Source organism: Furipterus horrens, unplaced genomic scaffold (assembly GCF_987537825.1).
Source record: "Furipterus horrens unplaced genomic scaffold, mFurHor1.1.pri manual_scaffold_5, whole genome shotgun sequence".
Lineage (NCBI taxonomy): Eukaryota > Metazoa > Chordata > Mammalia > Chiroptera > Furipteridae > Furipterus > Furipterus horrens.
In genome coordinates, this window is record NW_028327175.1 from 35,060,482 (window position 1) to 35,083,467 (window position 22,986).

Below are 22,986 nucleotides of genomic sequence, written 5' to 3' on the forward strand. Positions count from 1 at the left end.
CATGTGGACTGCCAAAGGGCTGCCCTGGGCCCCATAAGAAGGGAGCCTGTGCAGGATAGGGTGTGGTGGCCAGTCAGTCCTTGTGTTCAGGTGGTAGGAAAGCAAACTTAGAGTCAGGTGTTAGAGAAACTGCTCCTCGGGATCATGGTGGGATGACAGCTACTTTAGTTTTGCGAACATTCAAAATGACCGCTTCCATGGAAATCAGATTGAACACTTTCTCAGCCTCAGGGGCCTCAGGCAGACTTGAACTTTCATGGTGTGTTAGGGACCCACATTCTCAAATACTGGCTCCCATCATCCCTTGCTTCCAGGCACCCCCCTTGGTGTCCTGCCCGTCCAGTGAGATTTTTGCTACTAAATTCATCACTTGCCTCTTGGCTCCAACCCCTCCTTTCACAGCTCTGCTCTGTTCTGGATCCTACATTTCCCTTTGGCCAGCAATGGTGCTCTGGGCTCTGCAGGGGGTGATCCGTCCCCTCAAATGTCAGACATTCTGATCAGCCTCCCAGGGAGCACCCCACCACAGGCAACCTCTTCAAGAGTCCCACCAGCATCCCAGTGGGCAATTTCCTCCTGGCTAGTCCTGGCCTGGGGCACCATGAGGGAATTCTGTAACCACAGGCCAAGGGCTTCACCTCACCAGTGAGGAGAGGTCTCTAAAATATGCTCTGCCTGTATGCCCAGCCTCGGTGCTATGGCCACTGCTGGCCTCCATCCACTGCATGTGTTTATGTCTGTTCTCCCTTATTGCTAATCTGTGTTACTAGTTAATAAATCTTTCCATAAACTGACAGTAATTCTTTATATCAAACTGTTTCGATCACTGCAGTTTTCACCTCTTGACCAGACCTTGAATGACTGACACACTGTATTCTTCAATTTCAAAGTTCTATTTTGCTCTTCCTTGAATCCACCTGTTTTTTATCATGAGTTCTCAAGGACCATGCCAGCCCCTTATAGGCCATGGCTTCCCGTGGGCTTGTGATTTCATACTGTGGACTCCTCTCCCCAGACACAGGAATCTGCACTCCATGGGAGTGTAAATTGTATTTAGGTTTTGGATTTCTCACAAGAGACTTCTTTCCCTCCCCAGAGGCCATGTAGAGAAGTTTCCTTTTCCCTTCCTGGACTGGGGGTAGGACGTCTCATTGCTCCTTTTCTTGGAGGAGCTGCCCCTCTGGGTCCCAGCATTTGATGGGCCTCAGCAGCGACTCTTGGCCCCAATGTCTGGAACCAACCCCCTGGCTGGTCTGCAGCAACATTCCATATGGATTATCAGCACGTCCATGAGGGCATTTGCAGAATACACTTTGTCCTGGGGTTTAAGACATCAATGCTACTGGTGAGGACTCACCAGAGAGTGACAAGCATGGGCGCCATGCCACAGTCAGAGTAGTTGCTGTTTCTCTTCAGACTCAGGACACCCCGGGCACCGTCACACCTCTTGCCATGACTGAACCCCAGACAAAGCTGGGCTGTAGAAATCCTTACCTGACAAAACCTCCATAATAATGAAAGCTTGATTTTGGAGATGTTTTAACCTTGAAGAAAATGAGCAATGGAAACTATCGTGCGGCAGAAGGAAGAGCTGTGCTTACCTGGTGGAAGCCCAGGTAGTCCGTGATTGTGGCTGATGCATAAAATATCACCCCTTCCGCACTCACAACCAGAGCAAAGCCATCCAGGGACTGGAAGGAACAAAAGTCGAGTTGGCTCCAAGATACATTCATCACTCAAAATAAAAAAGCACAAGTATCATTTCTGCTTGAGATTTCAACCTTTCTTCCCTGTTTTGTAGTCTGTACTCATAATCCCCAGAAATACTACTTTTAATTTATTTGTGACCATTTTGTAACAGTTCCCAAGTTAGCAGATCACGTGGGAACTTGGTCATGGTTCATAAGGCTCAAGACTTGAGCTCTTGTTTTTTGTGATGTTTACTAAATTTGTTTTATAAAATGTTAACATCATCATGAAATGATGACATACCATCAGCACCTGAAACTAACAGAAGCCTTTCATTTCACCTGTGTGACTTCCCCACTCATCCACTTTCTTTATTGTGCTTTCGTTTTTCTAAGACTTTTTAATCATGAGAAAATATTGAACTCCATCAAGTGCTATTTCTATATCTACTGAAGTAATCACATAAATTTTTGTTAGTCTATTAATGTGGTGAATTACAGGTATAGATTTCCTGATGAAGAATCATTCTGCCCTGGCCGGATGGCTCAGTTGGTTGGAGCATTGTCCCATACAGCAAAAGTGTGCAGGTTCAATCCCCAGCCAGGGTGCGTATGTTTCTCTCTCACGTTGATGGTTCTCTCTCTCTCGCTATCTCTCCCTTCCTCTCTCTCTAAAATCAATATCCTCAGATAAGGATAAAAAAAGTCATTCTGGCACACATAGGGTGAACTTATCTGATCATAACTTTATATGCTATAAATTGATTCATTTCATTTAGGAGTTATTCATAAATATAGTCTATATTTAAGGAAAAGCCAGACAGTAAGCTTCTCTCATTTTTACGTCAAGTATACATAATTATCAAACATAAGTCAAACCCCTTGCCCCTCCTTTCATTTTTCTGGACCCACTTATTTAAGATGAGGTTCATGTGCTCCTTGAGAGTTTGGTTCACCTCATCCCTTAGATCATTTAGTTTGGGCACATTCTGGGGAAGTGGTAAGTGAAAATGAGTAAATTTTTGTATTATATAATTTATTTAATGATTGTTAGCATATTCAGGTTTAAATTATTTTCTTATATAAATTCTGGCATCTTAAAATATTTTGTAACAATGCCTCCATTTCATCTTGATTTTAAATTTGCTAGTATATGTTATTCGCAGTGCTATTATTATTAAATTTTTAATATCTATAATTATTGTGGACTTCGCGTGTGTGGAGAAAAGTAGGGCATGTGGTTCTTGTGCTTGGCTTAAAGTCTCCCTTCATTTGTAAAGCAAGCCCCCCTGGACCATCCTGCAGTGGTTTCCCAGGGCTGTCACTACTGAAGAGGCACAGGAGCTCATAGCACCTAATGGCAGGACCAGCGAGCATTGTATCATCTATCTATCTACCATCTATGTATCTGCATATCTATCTATCATCATCTTCTCAATCATCCTGACCTACACCATGATAAAGTAAGGGAAGCACTTGCTGTGTAGGTCCTTATGAGAGTCAGGCATCTCACATGAAATATCTCACTCAATTGCACATCACCTCCATGAGACAGGAACCGCTGTGACTCCACTTTGCCAGCACAGAAGCTGGAGGTGAGGGAGGCTGGGACACCCAGACAATGGAGTTCATAAATATTTCAATTTATATCTTTAAAATGCAGACATTTAGGGACTTTAATTTCCCTGAAGTCTGTGACCATCTGCAGTGTATCATAATAGTCACTTAATTCTTGACCATCTGGGGACTTCCTTTTTTCTCCTTTTTTAAAAACCTTTGCCAACTTGATAAGCAATAAATTATTTTACCATTATTATGATTTTCATCTTTTTCATTATGAATGAGGCTGAAAACATTTCATATAGTCATCGGTAACTTCTATTTTGCTTTGGTAAACTGTCCATGCAGGTCATATGCTAGTTTTTCCATTAGGGTTTATAAATATCAACTTCTAACAACTTTTAAATTACTGATATTAAAGATTTCTAGGCAGCCTAGCATAAATGGCAGCCACCTAGATCCCAGCCCCATGCTTCTAAAAAATGAGGGAGAGCAATGAGAACAAAGAAAGCTGCACAACCGACGGTCCTTGACTTGGTGAGGACACAATGAACTTCAACTTATTAGCAGAAAAGGCAGCACGAAGTCCCAGTGAGCCTAACGTGACTGTTTCAAAAGGAAAAGTGCAGAATCCCCCCCTCAAGAAACTAGGGAAAGAAGCCAATGAAGTTCATGGTAAGTAGAAGGAAGGAAAAGTAAGAATAAGAATAAAAATCAAGGAAAATTGTCTAAAGCAGTCAAATAATGAAGGTTATCAATAAAGTCAAAATTCAGTTCTTTGAAGTTTGATCAGGAGAAATACAAATTACTGACACCAGGAATTTTAAAGGCTGCATCACTACAGATCCTACAGACATTATAAAGATAGTAAGAAACATTAAGACTGATATTCAATAAAGTAAACAATTTAAATAAAATGGACAGATTCCTTGAAAAACACTAAGAAAAGTGATATAAGAAGAACTAGAAAATCTAAGTAGCCCAATATTTATTAAACAAATTAAAGTTGTAATCAAAACTATCCCACAAAGAAAACTTCAGGTCCGGATGAAAAAAAAAAAAAAAGTTTTAAACCCAGTAATAAATCTAATAAAACACGGGCAAGACCTACATGCTGAAAACAATGACACAGTGCAGAGAGGAGCCCTAAATACACTGATATGCATGTTTCTGATTAAAAGACTCAGTAGAGTTAGAACAAAAGTGTAAGACTTATGCTGACTGCCTTCCTGACTCCAAAGGTACAGCAATTAAGGCCACTTGGTACAAGGACAGGCAAGCAGTCTTCAGCAGAAGTGCTGGGCCAATCCAATGGGGAAAGGGAAGTCTTTTATACAAATGTATTAGACAGTTGGTTATGTGGCTGGAGAAAGTGAACCCTGACTGCTACCTCATTCCAACACTCTCAACCATTACGATAATTCAGAAAGGAAAAGTCACGATGCTCATGGAAATATAAAATGAGCCCATGTCAAAGTTTTACTCAAGAGAAGCAGTCAGGCCGCGGTTGCTGTGAGATGCAAAGCTAAGTCCCTGGATGATCCTTGAGTGGAAGGACATGCCACCCAAGTTGTTGCCTTATTTCTACGTTTCAGATAACTTTCCCGACAGAGGTGCAAACACCAGGGCAGTGACTTCACAATGCGATTGAGACTCTGTGCTGAGATTTTTGAGCAAGAAAACCCAGCTCACAGGGCACCACAGCTGCAGTGCCCGCTTTCAATGGTCCAGCCCAAGACGATGACCACAAATCACTGCAAAGCCCGTTATCAGCCACCCTCACCTCACCTCCAATGTACTTCTGAAGAATGGGAAGCTGACCACAGACTGCATCTGCCACAGACTGTGTTATTTGCCATTTCAATTTCTGTGTGACTCCATGGAGAAGTGCCTGGTCCCACTGCCTTGATATCTCTGAGTAGAGAGGGACTGGCAGTGTCTGCCCGAACTTCAGGCTACTGGGTTATTGCTGAGTCTGAGAACGTGCCAGTCTCCCCAGTGCCTCTGTTCTGAGACACACAGTATTTCTTGGGGGAAAACCTGTGAAACATTTAAGATTTACTTGTTTTTTTTTTTTTAAATCCTCACTCGAGGACATTTTTTCATTGCTTTTAAAAGAGAGAGGAAGTGGGGGGAGGGAAGAGACAGAATGTGTGAGGAAGAGGGAGAGAAACATCGATCAGTTGTCTCCCATACACACTTTGACAGAGGATCAAACCTGCAACCTAGGCATACACACTGACTGGGAATCGAACCTGCAACCTTTCAGTGTACAGGACGATGCTCCAACCAACTTAGTCAGACCGGCCAGGGCAAGGGATTTACTTGCTTACATCTTTTAACAAAAAACCAGATTTGTCTGATCTAATGAGTACAGAGAGGACACAGCTCTTTCCCTGGCATTTTGGCCAGTCTCTAGGACCTGAAGCTGGGCAAGTGGAGGTTGTGAAAGCCACATCATGTGGGTGTTTTCCTAAACAGGTGGGTCCTCTTCTTGAAGGCTGGTCTCCCCACCCCGGCAATCAGTGATCCCCACATCGTATCCTGTGCCATTTCAGAGACATTTGACCTAAATATCTAAGACTGTCTCATCCTCTTCCACCAGCTCAGAGGATTTCCTAAAGTGCCTGTACTATCAGCACCTGTGACCAAGCTGTGCTCCACTAACGTCCAGATTTCTGTGTCCCTCAGACCACTGACGCAGTCAAGCCAATGAATTATGACAATTTTTTAAACTAAATTTTTAGAAGTTGTGGTAAAATACGCATAACATAAAATTCAGCATTTTAACCATTTTTAAGTGTACAGTTTGTTGGCACATTCACATTGTTGTGCAGCCATATCCACCATCATCTCCAGAACTTTTCCATCTTCCCAAACCAAGACTCTGTGCCCATTAAACATTAACTCCCCACACCCTTTCCCCAGCCCAGGCACCTCCTCTTCTACTTTCTGTCTCTATGGACTTGACAACTCTAGGGACCTCATATTAGTGGACTCACATAGGATGTGTCCTTTTCAGACCAGCTTATCTCACTCAGCATAATGTCTTCAAGGCTTATCCACATTGCAGTGTATGTTGGAATCTTCTTCCTTTTTTAGGACAGAGTAATATTCCAGTGTATGAATGGACCACATTGTGCTTATCATTCAAACATCAATGGACCCTGGGGTTGCTCCCACTTCTGGCTACTGTGAATGATGCTGCTGTGACCATAGGGTACCAGTAAGACAGTGAGCACATTTTCAAGAAGAGAGTTATCTGAGGTAAGCATGAAATTTATTTCAACAACACTTTGCTCTTCCCTGATACCCTGCCTGGGATAAAAGAGGCTCATAATGAGGTTTAAACATGCTGCCAACCTGCCCAGCTGGAAGTCTTTTTATTTATTATTTTTTTTAGTTTTTAAAGTATATTTTAGTGATTATGCTGTTACGGTTGTCCTGATTTCTTTTCCCTTTTCCCCCTCTGCCCAGTACCCCCCTTCCCTCCAGCAATCCCACCTCCCTTAGTTCATGTCCATGGGTTGTGTATATAAATTCTTTGGTTTCATCCTTTCCTGTATTATTTTTAAATTCCCGTTGTCTATCTTGTACCTACCAATTATGCTTGTTAATTCCTGCACCATTTCCCCATTTCTCCCCCTTCCTCCTCCCAGATGATAACCCTCCAAATGATTCCCGTACCTAGGATTCTGTTCCTATTCTGGTTGTGTGCTTAGTTTCTTTTTTTTTATAAGGTTCTGTTGTTGATAGTTGTGAGTTTTTTGTCATTTTAATGTTCATAGTTTTGATCCTCTTTTTATTAAATAAGTCCCTTTAACATTTCATATAATAGTGGCTTGGTGATGATGAACTCCTTTAGCTTTACCTTGTCTGGGAAGCACTTTATCTGCCCTTCCATTCTAATTGATAGCTTTGCTAGATAGAGTAATCTTGGTTGTAGGTCCTTGCTTTTCATCACTTTGAATACTTCTTGCCAGTCCCTTCATGCCTGCAAAGTTTCTTTTGAGAAGTCAGCTGATAGTTTTATAGGCACCCCTTTGTAGGTAACTCTGCTTTTCTCTTGCTGCTTTTAAGATTCTCTCTTTATCCTTAACCTTTGGCATTTTAATTATGATGTGTCTTGGTGTGGTCCTCTTCAGGTCTAGCTTGTTTGGGTTTCTCTGTGCTTCCTGGACTTGTATGTCTATTTTCTTCCCCAAATTTGGGAAGTTTTCCTTCATTATTTTTTCACATACATTTTCAATTTCTTGCTCTTCCTCTTCTCCTTCTGGCACCCCTGTGATTCAGATGTTGGCACGTTTAAAGTTGTCTCAGAGGTTCCTAAGCCTCTCTTCATTTTTTTCAATTCTTGTTTCTTCATTCTGTCCTGGTTGACTGTTTATTTCTTTCTTATGTTCCAAGTCATTGATTTCAACCCCGATTCCCTTCCCTTCACCACTGGTTTTATGCAGATTTTCCTTTGTTTTACTTAGCATAGTCTTCACTTCTTCTCTTTTGTGTTTGCCACACTCAAGCATATCTGTCAAATCTGTGAGCATCATTATCACCAGTGTTTTGAACTCTCTGTCTGTTAGGTTGGCTAGCTCCTCATCTATTAGGTTGGCTTTCTCCTCATTGTTTAGTTCTCCCACTGGAACCTTGAACTGTTCCCCCTTTTGGGCCATACTTCTCTGTCTCCTCAACTTGACAGGCTTCTGTGTTTGCCCCTGTGCTTAGGTGGAGCTGTTGCACCTGTTACATTGTAAGGGGTGGAACCTTAGGTATGCGTCAATATGGGGTGACCTGTTTTACCACGTTGTGGTACTGTATGTGGGAGGGGGGTCTGAGAGGGAACAATGCCACTTGCCTAGCACTTTCCCCTTTTCCAGGCACTTCTCCCACTTCCATATAGGACTGGCACCTCTCTAGCTGTTGCCCTAGCCACGGTTCCCAGAGTTTTTGGGTTTGTGGACATTCTAGGACTGTGTGGGCCCTTTAAACAAACAGAGCCTGCTGAGAGACTGGCAGTTTCTTCCTTTGCCCCAACCCCCACTGGTTTTCACAGTCAGAAGCAATGTAGCTCTATCTTCACTGGTGCTGGAACCATGTGCTGCGTGTTCTGGTCTGGGGCTGGGATTGCTTCCCAGATTTAAAGTGTATGACTGTACTTTTCACCTGCTTTTTGCTGTGCCAACAGCTGCCACACCTTGTTCTCTCCGTCCCAGCTCCATCCCTCCTACCTGTCTGGATGAGGATTTCTTCTTTATATCTTTGTTTTTGGGGCTTCCATGTAGCTAAACTTTCTGGAACTTCTGGTTGTCTCCAGTTTTGAGGTAGTTGTATTCCTTCTTAGTTGTGGAGGGAGACACAGTGTCTAGGCTACCATCTTGGCTGGAAGTACTGGAAGTCTTTTTAAAAGGACAGATAGCACTCAGCCTGCATTTTATACCTGTCCTGTGATGGCCTCAATGTGCTGTGTCTCAGAAACCTTGGAGCTCCCACTCACCTGGACTTGATCAGAATGTGTGCACAAATTGCTCCTGCTCCATGTTCAGCAGAACCTGGGTACAGCTGAGGCTCTGGGGCTGGTGCTGATGGAGAATGTGGGTTTCAGGGCCTTGGCAGGGAGAACAGGGCTGGTACCACCTACTTCCCAGGTGGTGACAGGAGCACACTCAGACAAACCAGGAAGCCCAATGCCTGGCTCCCACAGGTGCTCACTGGATGGAGTGCTATCACCACAGAGGCTCATGCCTTATCAGGAGCCAGCAACAGCATCCCAGGATGGGGGGCTCTGCAGGCTGCCTGCCTAATACCCACTCCATCAGGCCCCTGCAGCCTTGCCCCTAAGATTTGGGCAGAGGTAGGATCGGGCAATGCTGGGGTCCACCCAGGGGGTCTTAGAAGATGAGGCGTCAATTCTAATAGACTATTAGAGCGAGTATTTGCTATAACATATAACAGCCAATCACCAAAAAGTGAAAACCTGATGTAGCCAGTGGGCTGCATGGTCCAGGGAACATATGCTAAGAGGGCAGTGGTCAGAATCCAATCACCCATGAATGCTGGGCAGTAGTGACCTCAAGGGACCTCAGCTCCATCCCCCGGCAAGCTGAAGGGGTGCAGCCACCTGCAGGGCTGCGGCAGCCCCATCCCCTGTGCTCAGCAACTCAGTGAGCAGTCCGGGTGCAAGAGGGGGAACCGGGGCCGGACACTGGCTCCCCTACAACTTCTCCTGATGCCGAGGTTGCCGCATACTGATATCCTACTAATAATAGTTCAAAGACCAAAGAAATGCTCAAGCCTTTAGCATATAAAATGCCTTCTTAAAAAAGATTTTATGAGATTAGTCACAACCAAAACAACCTTAATTTTAACTCACAAAGCAGAAATTTAAAATAAGAAGAAAGACCATAAAATGCTATTTGCCGAGTCATATGGATTCAATATCAGACTGACTTTCTGGTCCAAAGTCATCGCGCCAAATACTTTTACACATGTGGGACCATCCTTCAAATATGCATCGTGAGCGTTTGTTTGTTTTCTCTCCCTCTCTCTTTTTAATCCTACAAGAGTTTTGTGTGTTTTTTTTTAAACATGGTACATGGAAAATGAGATCACTTTTCCAAGTGGAAAACAGGACTTGGCCGCAAGCTGAAGGCTGCATTTTTTTTAGAGGGGAAAATAATCACATCTACATTCAATTACTGCAAGTCACGAAACGTGCACCTGCCACTTCAGGGCGAGGGTCCGAGGTGCCAGTGCTTCCCGTCTGGCTCGGCCACAGACACCATTGCCATATGCAGCCCCTTTTCAGGAAAAAGGGACATCTGAGAAATCCAGGACTTCCTCTGGCCAACCCTTTGAATATCCTGATCTCTTCCAGTCCTGTGGCAAAGAAATAGCCAGCAAGTACTTCAGAGATGGTTTTGTCAAGGTCATGGCAGAGAAAAAGAGAGGGAAAAGAAACAATTCTCACAGCCCCTCATTGCTCCTCCCAGAGTAAAGGGCAGCAGGGAGCAGAGCACTCCCCTGAGAGTTGTTGCCAAGGTCACCAAGCAACAACACAAGGCCAAAGCCTGCTAGTCACGCGAGCCCAGGGAGTGAGCGGGCACTGACTTGGGGTGGCGGGCAGCTGGCTCAGCCTCCTGGAGCCAGATCACTCACTGGGCCTCTCTGCGGCCAGTGTGCGTGCGAGTGGCGTTCCTGCTTGGGGAGCAGAATAACTTGCTGTTTATAGATCCCACAAACAGTACACTCAGGCTTGACTCTCTGCCATGAAGCAGCTACAGCACTTGAGAGCAGTTCTTGAAGGATGCAATTGGCAGAGGTACTGGGGCCACAAAGACTGGCAGGTGGGCCCCTGGGCTCCTCCCACCAGCCCAAGGCTGCCTGGGCTGGGGTGAGGAGGAGGCTGGAGGCTGCAGCCTGTGGGGGCTTTGGGGAAGCAGAGAAAGATGGAAGAAATTCTTTTCATGTTCTGCTGCTGCTCCTCCAGGTTGCCCGGGGACAGGCTGCCTGGTGGAGCAACAGGGGCAGGATTGGAGGTGCAGGGCTGGCTGGAGTGAGAGCAGCTGAGCTGCCCTCCAGGCACGGATCCCTCTTTCTCTTCTTGTGCAACCCCCAGGCCAGAGGCTCCTCCCACTGTGCCCCTTTCTAAAGGGGAGGCAAACGCCCACCCAGACCCGAACCTCCCCTCTCTCCAACCTTGACCCTTGGCTAGTGCACAGCTCATCAGAGGAGCTGGTGTCAGACACCTGCAGGGACAGAGCATACAGGAGCCTGGTGGATGCCCAGCCCATGGCAGCACAGAGCAGACACCAAAGAGCTGAGAGAATCATGCTTTTAAATACATATATTTAAGGAGATTAGAAAAGCTATCAGCAAAATGAAACAAGAACAAGAGATAGTACCAACAAGTCAATGGGAAATACTAGGAATTAAAATGGCACAAAGGGAAGAAAACTGTTGAGGGGCTTCGAGTGATGGGTCCACCGCCCGCTAAGGCAGGTGGGAGAAAACTATATGTAAGAGAAGCCAGGCAGGGGAGGATGATGTAGAGTGGCCGGCACCTGGACAACGACAGCTCCAGTAGATGAAACAATGATGCAGAGGGGACAATGGTGGATGAATGATGGAGGTAAGACACCCAAACTGAAGACGGAAGAGCTCAGATGGACAGAGCACAGAGTACCACGCAGGTGACACAGGCAAGCGATGCAGTGAAACCGAAGAACATCAAAGCCAAAGAAAGAATCCCAAAGCTGCAAGAAATGGCAAGACACAATGGGAATTGAACCCCTCAGATTTCTCCACACCAGCAGCCACAAGGATGCTGCAAACAATTTTCAAAGATCAAAGGATTAAAAACTTTGAACCTAAAATTGTATATTCAGCCCAATTATTATCCAGATGTGAAGGCATAACAACATCCCAGTAAACAGGGGACCAAGGAGGATTTCACACCCAGATCCACAAGGAACACACTTTCAGGGAAGCGTTCGAAGAGAAACACATCTGGGCTACAAGACATAATAAGGATGGTGACCAAATCCCAGTAAACTGTAAAGCAGAGTCTTTTAAAAAGTTAGGAACAAAGACTAGAATCTTTGCCATCCAGGATTCAACTTCTAGACCAAATCAATATGCAAGTGTGTGGGGGAGGGGGAGGGGAGGAACCAGAGGACCTGGGTGTATGCCATGTGCAAGTCTTGTTGGGGAAATGCCAACACTGACAAATCTACAATAATAAATCAGATCAAACCAACACGAAAAGGGCTTATGCTGAAGGCAACCCCATAAGGACAAAGGCTTATGAAAGCTCAACCTATAAATGGAGAACTAGAGAGGAAAAAAAGAAACAAGTGAAAGTACAGCAAGTGGCAAATAGATAATATGATGACAGAAGTTAGCTCCAATAAGAGTCATTACAAGAAGTACAAAGAGGTTAAAATATCACCAGAAGAAAGTTTGGGGGAAGGGTCCTTCACCTATGTCTCCAAGAGGCAGACTTAAAAAGAGAGGAAAAACTAAAAATGAAAGAACACAGAAGATATGTCAAGCGGCAAGGAACCCAGAGAAAGCTGGGGACAATTTTATATACGGTCAAATGTAATTTGCTGGGACAAAAGGGTTAAAGTCAAACGTGCAAGATTTAAGGGGCATGGGCCACCCCAAGCCTGTAACTACATTAGCTATCCCTGCCAGACCCTTGCCACACAACCTCCTGCTCCTTCAAGCTGCCGCATCTGGCTCTTGCCCTGTGGTGGTTGGGCTGGTGGGGCTGATCTCAGTTCATTGAGTTGCTGCTCGCTTACATAATGGTTCGCTCTCCATTTCCTTGGGTTCAGATGTCACTGCTGGCTTGCTGCCACGTGTACCTGCCCACCACACACGCTCACACGCTAGCTTCCGCTCCACCGTCCTAATTTAGCTGTGTCATAACTTTGCTTAAGTCAATGCACAGTGTTTGTGTTATTACAGACTCCTCTCAGCTGAGCCAGGCAGATGCGCTCTGAACACTTCACTGGGGGCCTGCAGCTAACAAAAATTGGTTTGCTGATTTATTTACACTATCCCTGGCTTAACCCCTAAACCTCCCGAGCAGAGTAAAGCCTTCTATCTGCAGGCGTCCTGTTCACCCATCTCCTGGAATCTGGCCTCTTTCCCCTCTTCGTCACCCTGGTTCTGGTACAGAGATCGTCCTCCTGAGAAACCATGCAGAGGAAGTGAAACTTTTCAGACCCAGAATGTCTGAAGCCATCCTTATGCCACCTCCTTTCCAACGGTGTGTGTGTGATTCCCAGGTGGGAAATCATCTTCCTTCAGCGCTTTGCAGGCGTTTCCTCCCGGCAGTCCAGCCTCCGGCGTCCCATGGATGTGTGGGGAAACCTGCTCCTTCTCTCTGGGAGCACAGAGGATTTTCTCATTGTCCCTGGGAGTAGAATTTCACAAAGGCAGACACCCCAGTCCTTTCATCCATTGTGCTGGTCACCCAGTGGGACCTTCTGGGCCGGAAACTCAGTCCTGGGTTCTGGGAAACTCTCTGGGTTGCTTCCTTGCCCATTTCCTCCCTTCTGATCTTTCTAGAGTTCTGATTACTCAGGTCTTGTGGGATCTGGCAGTCTGCCTGACTTTCCTCCTTTTCTCCCCTATATTTTATTTATTTATTTATTTATTCATTCATTCATTCATTTCTCTTTCTGTCTTCCTTTCTTACTTTCCTTTTTCTTTCTTTCCTTCCTCACCCAAGGATATTTTCACCAATTCCAGAGAAAGAGACAGATATCAATGTGAGAGAAAAAACCTGCAACCTAGGTATGTGCCCTGACTGGGAATGGATGGAACCTGCAACAATCTGGTGCACAAGACAATGCTCCAGCCAACTGAGCCACCCAACCAGGCCTCCCCTATTTTTATTTTACTCTCAGAAAGGCCCCTTCAACTTTAATTTCTGACCCTCCTATGGATTTCTAACTTTTGCTCTCAATTGTTGATCTTTAAAAAAAATTCTCTGACTATTCTTTTTTACAGCAACCTGTTTTTATTTTGTGGACCTTCCATTCTCTCTGAGGAGCCCAGTGACATCCTGGTTTGTTTTCTCTTCATCACTTCCCTCTGCACATCTACTTCATGCATGCTGCCCTGACCCTCGGCCCTGTGTTTTGCTCCTGTCCAGCCTCTTTCCTGAAGGGTCCAGTCATCCTGGTGTTCTTGATTTAGGAGCAGGCACAGGAGAGGATAGGAAGCCCTGCACCCACAATGGAGCCTGCATGCTGCTGGCTTTGGAGCAGTGTGCTCTGGAGGGAAGCACTGGGGTTGGCATCTTTGGGTCCTTTCTCTGGGCTGCCAGGCTGCATGGAGGTGCCTTGCCCTTCCTCGTACCTCGAGGCGGAAGTGGTCAGTGCTCTGGGGGCTGAATTAGAACTTAGGCTCAGCACACATGTGTAGCATCGGCCATCTGGTTGTGTGAGGGGCCAGAGACCCCAACGTCTGGCTGCAGGACCGCAGGGCCTCCTGGCAGCTAACTACTCCCTAGTTACATTTGTAACAGTCATTCCCATCAGGAGCCAGGGGGTCCACATGCTGAGATGATCTCTAAGTCCCCTGTGTTGATTGTGTTTTGACTTTAATCTCTTCAGTTCTCTTTGAGAACACAAGTCCAGGGTCCAGGGTCCAGGGCCTGGTCCCCACGGCTCCCAATGACCTCCGTGGCTATTTCTTTTTGGTTTTCAAGGACTTTGTGTGAAATTATGAAGTGATCACTAATACTGCCTGAATTCACAGCTTTTTCCCTTGAAAATCCACCCCTTCATCCTAATCTACTGACAAGTCCTACTTAAACCCAAGCGCCTGCTCACCACGTCATCCCACCTCTCAGCCCTCGCTGACCCCACCTGGGCTCCCTAGGAGCATCATCAGCATCGTCACCAAGCTTATGTGATGGCTGGTTTCCCTGAGGATCCAGAACTGCAGTGCTCAGACCTGGCTGCCTGCACGAACTGTGATTCCAGGGGAGCTTCCTGCCCAGCAGCACCCCCGGAAGGACTCTTGTTCGTGAGTCACCCAGCCAGCGTTCCCTTCCAAGTGTCATTTCTTGGGTATTTCACCCTTGGGTTTCCCAGTGGGTTCTGTTGTATCTTCTGTGTGAAATGCTCAGAGAAAATTCTCTAAAATGTGGGTTTTATCCTGAGAACTGGTGACCAGGCAACCAGCCCTGGCCACCCGGCACCTTCCTGCCACCTTCCTGTTTGAGTTTGGGCAGGAAGTGAAGGTGTCAGGGACTGCATCCCAAGCCTGACAGAAGCCGCCCCAGTCCAGCCTTCCCCCAGTGCTCTCAGGTTTGAAACTGAAGCTCCAAGAGCACCCTGCAAGACCAGGAGGGGTCATTCCACTCAACATCATCATCCCTGCTGACATTGGGATGAGCCCCTGGCCCTGACTCCAGCCCCACACATTGCCAGGCCATACAGGCTGCCTAGGGCAGAGCAGTCTCAGCCCAGGCCCTGCAGAGACCCATAGGGAGGGGCAGTGGGGGCCCATCCCTGCTCCGTCCTTACTAGGATATGACACTGAGCGACCTACAGAACCACTCTGTGCTTCAGTTTCCCTATCTGTAAAATAAACAATGTGACAGTATCTGCCCAGAGGGCTGTTGAGGGTTGAATGCATCCATGTGCTCCACGGTCTGGAATGGCGCTGCACAGTCGGGCTCAGTTTTGGCCGTGACAGCAGTGAGGGGCGTGTGTTTGGAGGTGGGAGAGGCCTGAGTCTCTGCCCCAACCTGACTTTAACCTGATGTTCCTCCCCTATAAAATGGACATTTGTACTGAGCTGAATAGTGGCCCCCAAACTCATGTTCACCTGGAACCTGTGAAGGTGACCTTATTTGGAAACAGGGTCTTTGCAGATGTAATTTAGATGAGGTTAGTCTGGATTCACATGGGCCCCAAATCCAACTTGACAGGAGGGAATCCAGTACATCCTTATAAAAGGGAAATTTGGACACAGAGATGCAGAGAGAGACACAGAGACACACAGGGAAGAATGCCACCAGACGCGAGGGGAGAGGCCAGGAATATCTTCTCCCCTAAACCTCCTGAAGGAGCCCACCTTGCTTTCGGCCCAGTGATAATGGTTTCAGACTTCTGGCCTCCAGAACTGCGAAGAGCACATTTCTGTTGTCTAAGCCCTCAGTGTGCAGTTATTTGTTAAGGCAGCCACAAGAAATCAATAAATATAGCAGTCAACTGAATCTCAGCAGGTATATGTCCTTGGCACATTATGGCATTCAGAAACCATGAACTTCTACCACCACCACTTATTGTTATTGCCATTGTTGTTATTAGAAGCTACAGGTAAGGAAGGGAGAGGTCAGCGCCCCAATCCTGGGCCCTCTCTCGATAAGGACAGGCCTCACTGGGCTCCCATCTACCACCAAACACCAGAGAAGGGCAGGTTGAGCAGCCATGCTATGGCTGCAGCAGGAATGGTGTGTGCATGCAAGAGCCTGGAGACAAAGGTGTCCCTCTGCAAGGAGGAACCAGGGATGAGGGCCTGCTGTGCAAAGATGGGGGGTCTTTATTATTCTTCATCTCCTCACTTTGCTCTGATGCTGAGCTCACCTCACAGAACCATACAGCAATACCGGTGGCTACACCTTCAAGAGACATATTCTCTTTCTATTCAGAAGACCAGGACATGGGCCCCAAATGTAGGGGGATCCTGTAGAGGAGACAGCGGGAGCAGGGTCCCCCAACTTCCGTGTATGAATTGACATGAATCCCGGCTCACTCCAACTGTGTACATGTGTGGAACACACCTAGAGAAGCAGAGTGATGGCTTTGAGAGCTGGACTGTGATATAATCCGCTGCCCAAGGTCCTGAGTGATGCAAGTGAGGGGCAGGCCCACAGAGCACCACAGAGGCTTTGACAACCAGCTGACACAAGAAGAAAGAATCTGCTTGCTGAACCTAACTGGGCTGGCTGAAGATAAAATAAAATTAAAAATAACCAACATTCCCCAAAGGGTTTTGAAAGGACCCAGAGTCTCACAACATATGTGAAAAATGTCCAGGATACAATCTGAATTAGTTTCCTAATACTGCTATAACAAATTACAACAAGCAACTCAAATATATTTTCTTAATGTTCTGTAACTTAGAAGTCCAAAATGAGTTTTGTGGGGTAAAATCAAGGTGATAGCATGGCTGCCTTCCTTCTGGGTGCTCTGGGGGAGAATCCACTTTCTTGCCTTTCTGACCTTCTAGAGATGCTTATTCCTTGGCATCTGCTTCTTTCCCCACGTCCGATGTTGACAGTGTAGCATCTCTCTGACTCTTCTGTTGCTACATCTCTTTCTCTGACCACAGCTAGGAAGGGGTGTCCACTTTTACAAATCCTTATAATTATACTGGTCCCACTTGGATAATCCAGGATCATCTCTCCATTTTTTGTATCTTTAGTCCCACCTGTATAGTCCCTTTTGTCATGTAAAGTAATATTTTCATAGGCTCTGAGAATTAAGATGTGAACATCTTTGGGGACTATTATACTGCCTACCATACAATCCAAAATTACTATAGATACTAAGAACTAAGGCAGGAGAGTCATACTCAAGGGAAAAGACAATAAACAGATGCCACCTCTGAAATGACACAAATGGTGGAATTATCAGTGTAGAATTTTAAAACAGCTAATGAAATAAAAGTAAGCACTCTTGAAATGAAACAACTGTTGCATTCAATACAATGGAGGCTTGATGACATTGCCTTCGATGTGGATCCTGAAAGAGGACCTAATTTGTCAAACATGTCAGCTTGGTGAATAAGTCTAATGAAGCTCCCATAGTAGTATTAAAAAGCAGTTATACGAGGCCACAAGTTTGACAGAATTGCAACCTCTATGTTTGGGTTACGATCAATCTATTTTGACACTTAGCAGAAGATTCTTACTCTCCAGCATTTAAAATGTGCTCATCATTTGTACCAACTGACTTCTCCTGAAATCATGCAGTATTGAGTTATGTGTTTAAATCTATTCCCATGCCACAATCTCATAAATATATGAGATTTAGAAAGATTAGCCAAAATACCCAGCACAATACGTGCATATTTTTAGTATCATACAAAACTAAAAGCCCTGGAACTCTGAGTACTCTGGACATTATGTGGCTTATCCCTTCAGTTATTTCAAACATAGAAAATGGGGCCTATAGGTTATTTGCCTGCTCACTTTATGTTTATATTTCCCACACTCATACAAGTATACATCAGGGCTGCTCAACTTTAAAAAAAATTTTTTTATACCAAGTCTTAGTGATTATTTTATGTCTTTCTATAAATTTCATTTTGTGCTGTTATGGAAAGCTTCCATTTTGAAAATCTGCATTGTACAGAAACATGTCTTTAATGTCTCTAGACAAAAAGCCTTACAATTAATTTTAATGTTTGCACTTGGTGTGCAACTTATAAGGAGGCCCTGAGAAAAGAATGGAGGAAGCTATTAAGCATTTTTAGTAAAATGTTGCCATTGTCTTACGTGGAACACATAGAGTATATTCTTTAATTGAGTAAATAAAGGTAGAGATGCTTTGACTTGTAGCTAAAACAATTCTTAATCATAAAAATTCTGAATTTTTTGTATTTTTTCATACTTTCTAAAGTTGTTTACTAACTTATTTTTGTTTGAAGTGTGATTTTTTTTCCTTACCACCCACTCTTGAAATGAAAAAGAAGTGGGTTTCTGCTAATGAATTGAGTAGACACTTAATATTTTATGTGCTTTTTGAGCTATGTAACTTACTATTTGGACAACTTATAATTTGTTTTATTATGTAATTTATAAAATGGTGATCATATATTAATGTTAGTTAACCATATATTTATACTGTCTGGGAATGTATGGTTATAGTTCTGTGGGAAAAATAATTTGTCAGAGTTCACCAACTTGTAAAAATCTAGTGTGAAAGCTTAAACATCTAAATAAATAATGAGGTGCATTTATCTTTTAAAAATTTTTTTTAGATTTTATTTATTTATTTTTAGAAAGAAGGGAATGGAGGGAGAGAAATATCACTGTGAGAGAAAAACATCAACTGGCTGCCTCTCACATGCACCCTGACTGGGAACCAAACCTGCAACCCAGGCATGTGTCCTAACCAGGAATCAAACCGGCAGCCTTTAGCTTTGCAGGACAATGCCCAACTAGCTGAGCCACACCAATCAGGGCAATAATGAGATGCATTTTAAAAAGTAAAAAAATAATAATAATATTACACTTTAAATATCACATAAAAGCATAAAAAGTAAAAAGGTGGAGTAAAATATACTAAGCAAATATTAATAAAAAGCAAGCCAGATGGGTTGTATTGGTATCAGGCAAAGTAGGCTTCAAAACAAAAAAAATTACCAAGAATAAAGATGCATTTTACATAACGATAATACCAGAAGAGTCAATTCATAAAGAAAACAACCCTAAATGAGTATGCACCCTCCAACACAACTCCAAACTACATAAAGCAAAAACTGATAGAACCGAAACAAAAAATTTTAAAATTCACAATTATGCTGGAAAACATCAACACCTGTCTTTAAGGTTGAGACTCGATAGAAAATCATCAAGGATATAAAAGACTTGAACCAACTGGATATAATTGATGTTTATAGAATAATTCATCCAATGACACTGTCTAATGAAGGCCCACTTCCTGGTTCATTAATGGCTGTCTTTTTTTGCTATAACATCACATGGCAGAAGAGGAAAGGACCTCTTTGGGGCCTCTTTTATAAGGGTACTAATCCCATTCAGGAGAGTTCCACCCTCATTAGTTAATCATCTTCCAAAGGCCACATGTCCAAACACCATCATATTGGATATTAGATCTCCACATATGAACTTGGGATTTGGGGTGGGGGGGTACAAATATTCAGTCCATAGCAACTGTTGGTGAAAGAAATAACTGGTCTTCGAAAAAAAAACAATAAAACTGGTAAACCTCTAGTCCAGATGACTAAGTAAAAATTAAAGAAGACACAAATTACCAAAAGAGGAGACATCACTACAGAGACTACAGAAAATACTTACAAATCATACATATAACAAAGGATATGTGTCCAGGATAGATAAAGAAATCTCTTAACTTAAACTGTAAGAAAGAAAACAACCTGAAGAAATACCATAATCAACTCAACAGATCCAGAAAACATATGACAAGGTTAACAGAAACTCTTGGAAAACAAGAAATAGAGGGAAATTTCTTAATCTTATATAAGGCTTCTAAAAAAAATAAAAAAACACACACACAAAAAAACCTAAGCTAATGTCATACTTATGGTTGAAAGACTAAAGATTTCTCCCTAAGACATGGAACAAAGCAGAGATGTTCTCCTATTCTACATTGTACTCTAAGCCCTAGAAGTGCAATATGGCAAAAATAAATAAATAAATAAACAAACAAACCATGTCAATTGAAAAAGTAGATATAAAATGGTCTCTATTCTCAGACAACATGATGATCTATGTAAAAATTTCCATAGACTCTGCAAAAAGAAACTTCAAGAAATACTAATGAATTCAGCAAGCTCACAGCTACAAAGTCAACCTAGAAAAAGAAATTGTCTTTCTATATATGAATAGTGAAAATGGAAATGAAATAACAGTTACACTTATAATAGCAATCAAAATATGAAATACACAGGTATAAGCCTAGCAGTATACACAAGTTTCTACTGAAAGAGAACATCTAAATGAGATACACTGTGTTCATGCACTGGCTGGCAGAGTCAGTACTTACTTCTCCCCAAACTTATTTACAGATTTAACAGAGTACCAGTTACAGTCCCAGTAAGATTTTTGTAGATATCAACAAGCTAATTCTAAAATTTATAAGGAAAGACAGAGGAACAAGAATAGCCAAAAAAAGTTTGAAAAAGAAAAGAAAAGAAAAACAAGGAAGATTCACACCGATTTCAGGACTTACAAAGCAACAGTAATGAATACAGTATAGTAATTACTTGTGAAAGGTCAAACCACAATAAGTGGAAAAGAATAGAGTCCAGAAATAGACTCACAAAAATATGGCCAAATGATTCCTACAAAGATATGCAAGCATTTTTAAAAACCTTTGTAACCTTAGGTTAGGTAAACAGTTTTTAGATATGACACCAAAATCATCCTCTATTAAAAAATAAGTTGATAAATTGCACTTCATCAAAATCAAATACTTTTGCTCTCTGCAAGACCTTGTCAACAGAATTAAAGTACAACCCATAAACTGGGAGAAAATACTTACAAATCATACATACGACAAAGGATATGTGTCCAGAATAGGTAAAGAAATCTCCTAACTACAATTGTAAGAAAGCAAGCAACCTGATATTTAAAAACGGGCAGACAGTTTACAAAGAGAATGTATTGGTGGCAAAAAAATGCATGAAAATGTTCCCAGTACCATTAATCCTAAAGGAAATGTAAATTAAAACTTCATTGAGGTTCCAGTATACACTTATTAAAATGGCATTGAGAACAGACAACAGCCCTGACTTGGAGCAACCAGAACACCCATCACTGCCAGTGGGGACACAACATGGCACAGACACTTTGGAAAACAGTGTGGCAATTTCTCATCAAGTTAAAAATGCACTTACTTTATGACCCGGCAAGCACATGCAAGGTGTTACCCAAACAAAACAAAAAACAGATGTTCAGAGAAAAACTTGTGTGTGTATGTCTGCCGCAGCTTTATTCTTAAACACCAAATCCTGGAAACAGCCCAAATGTCCCTCCACTGTGAGATGGGCTCATACACTGAAATACACCTGCGTCACAGATGCCAGACAGGACCTGTGATACACACAGCAACGCAGAGGGTCACAAATGGATCTACAGTGGGTCACAGCTGCATCATGCTGAGTGAAAGCAGCCTGACCCCAACAGCTTTGTGCTGTTGTGTTGATTAAGGGGCATTCTAAGAAAGGCTGTTAAAGAAGTCCATAGGGATGGGGAGCACAGCAGTGGTAGGAGTGGGGCAGGGGGTATCTGACTGCATGAGGGAGATTTGGGGGTGATGAAATTGTTCTGTATCTTGATTATGGTGGTGGTCCCATCATATTGCCAAAAAGAACAAAGTTTAGTGTGTGTAAATTTTAAAATGTTAGAATACGATCATGAACAACTATATGCCAACAAATTGGACAACCTGGACAAAATGAATAAATTCCTAAACATACAATCTTCCAAAACTGAATCAGGAAAAATCATAAAATCTGGATAGACAGATCACAACTAATGAAATTGAAGCAGTAGTCAAAAAACTCCCAGCAAATGGAAGTCCTGGACCAGATGGTTTCACAGGTGAATTTTTTCAAACTTTCAAAGAAGAACTAACACCTATCCTTCTCAAACTATTCTAAAAAATTCAAGAGGAGGGAACACTCCCAAGTTCATTTTTTTGAGGCTAACATTATCCTAATACCCAAACCAGATAAAAACACTACAAAGAAAGAAAATTATAGACCACCAGCCCTGATGAACACAGATACTAAAATTATCAATACAATATTAGTAAACTGGATCCACCAATACATTACAATGATCATACACCATGATCAGGTGGGATTTATCTCATGGATGCAAGTTTGGTATAATATCCACAAATCAATAAATGCAATACACCACATAAACAAAGTGAAGGATAAAAATCATGTGGTCATATCAATAGATGCAGAAAAAGCACTTGATAATATCCAGCACCCATTTGTGATTAAAAACTCAGCAAATGGGAATTGAGGGAACATACCTCAATATAATAAAGCCCATATATGACAAATCCACAGCCAACGTCATACTCAATGGGCAAAAACTAAAAGAGTTTCCTTTAAGATCAGGAACAAGACAGGGATGTCCATTTTCACCACTCTTAGTCAATATAGTACTGGAAGTTCAGGCCACATAAATCAGACAAGAAGAAGAAATAAGAGTTATCTAAGTTGGAAAGGAAGAAGTAAAACTGTTATTATTTGCAGATGGCATGATATTGTACATAGAAAACCCTATAGGCTCCACCAAAAGAAAAAAACCACTAGAATGATCAATGAATTCGGTAAAGTAGCAGGATACAAAATTGATACTCAGAAATCAGTGGCATTTTTATACACCAATAATAAACTATCAGAAAGAAAAACTTAAAAAAAAATCCCATTTACAATTGCATCCAAAAAATAAGGTATCTAAGAATAAATTTAATCAAGAAGG

At 43.1% G+C, this 22,986-nt stretch overlaps 1 protein-coding gene across 1 annotated transcript in view; it reads right to left on the reverse strand.

Annotated features, from left to right (window-relative positions):
* Positions 1-22,986, reverse strand: part of AHRR (aryl hydrocarbon receptor repressor) — an 82,208-nt gene that overhangs the window by 14,809 nt on the left and 44,413 nt on the right. The window contains exon 5 of the mRNA XM_090278928.1: positions 1,602-1,691. Coding sequence (XP_090135054.1) covers positions 1,602-1,691 — 90 coding nt within the window. The remainder of the gene's footprint in view (positions 1-1,601; positions 1,692-22,986) is intronic.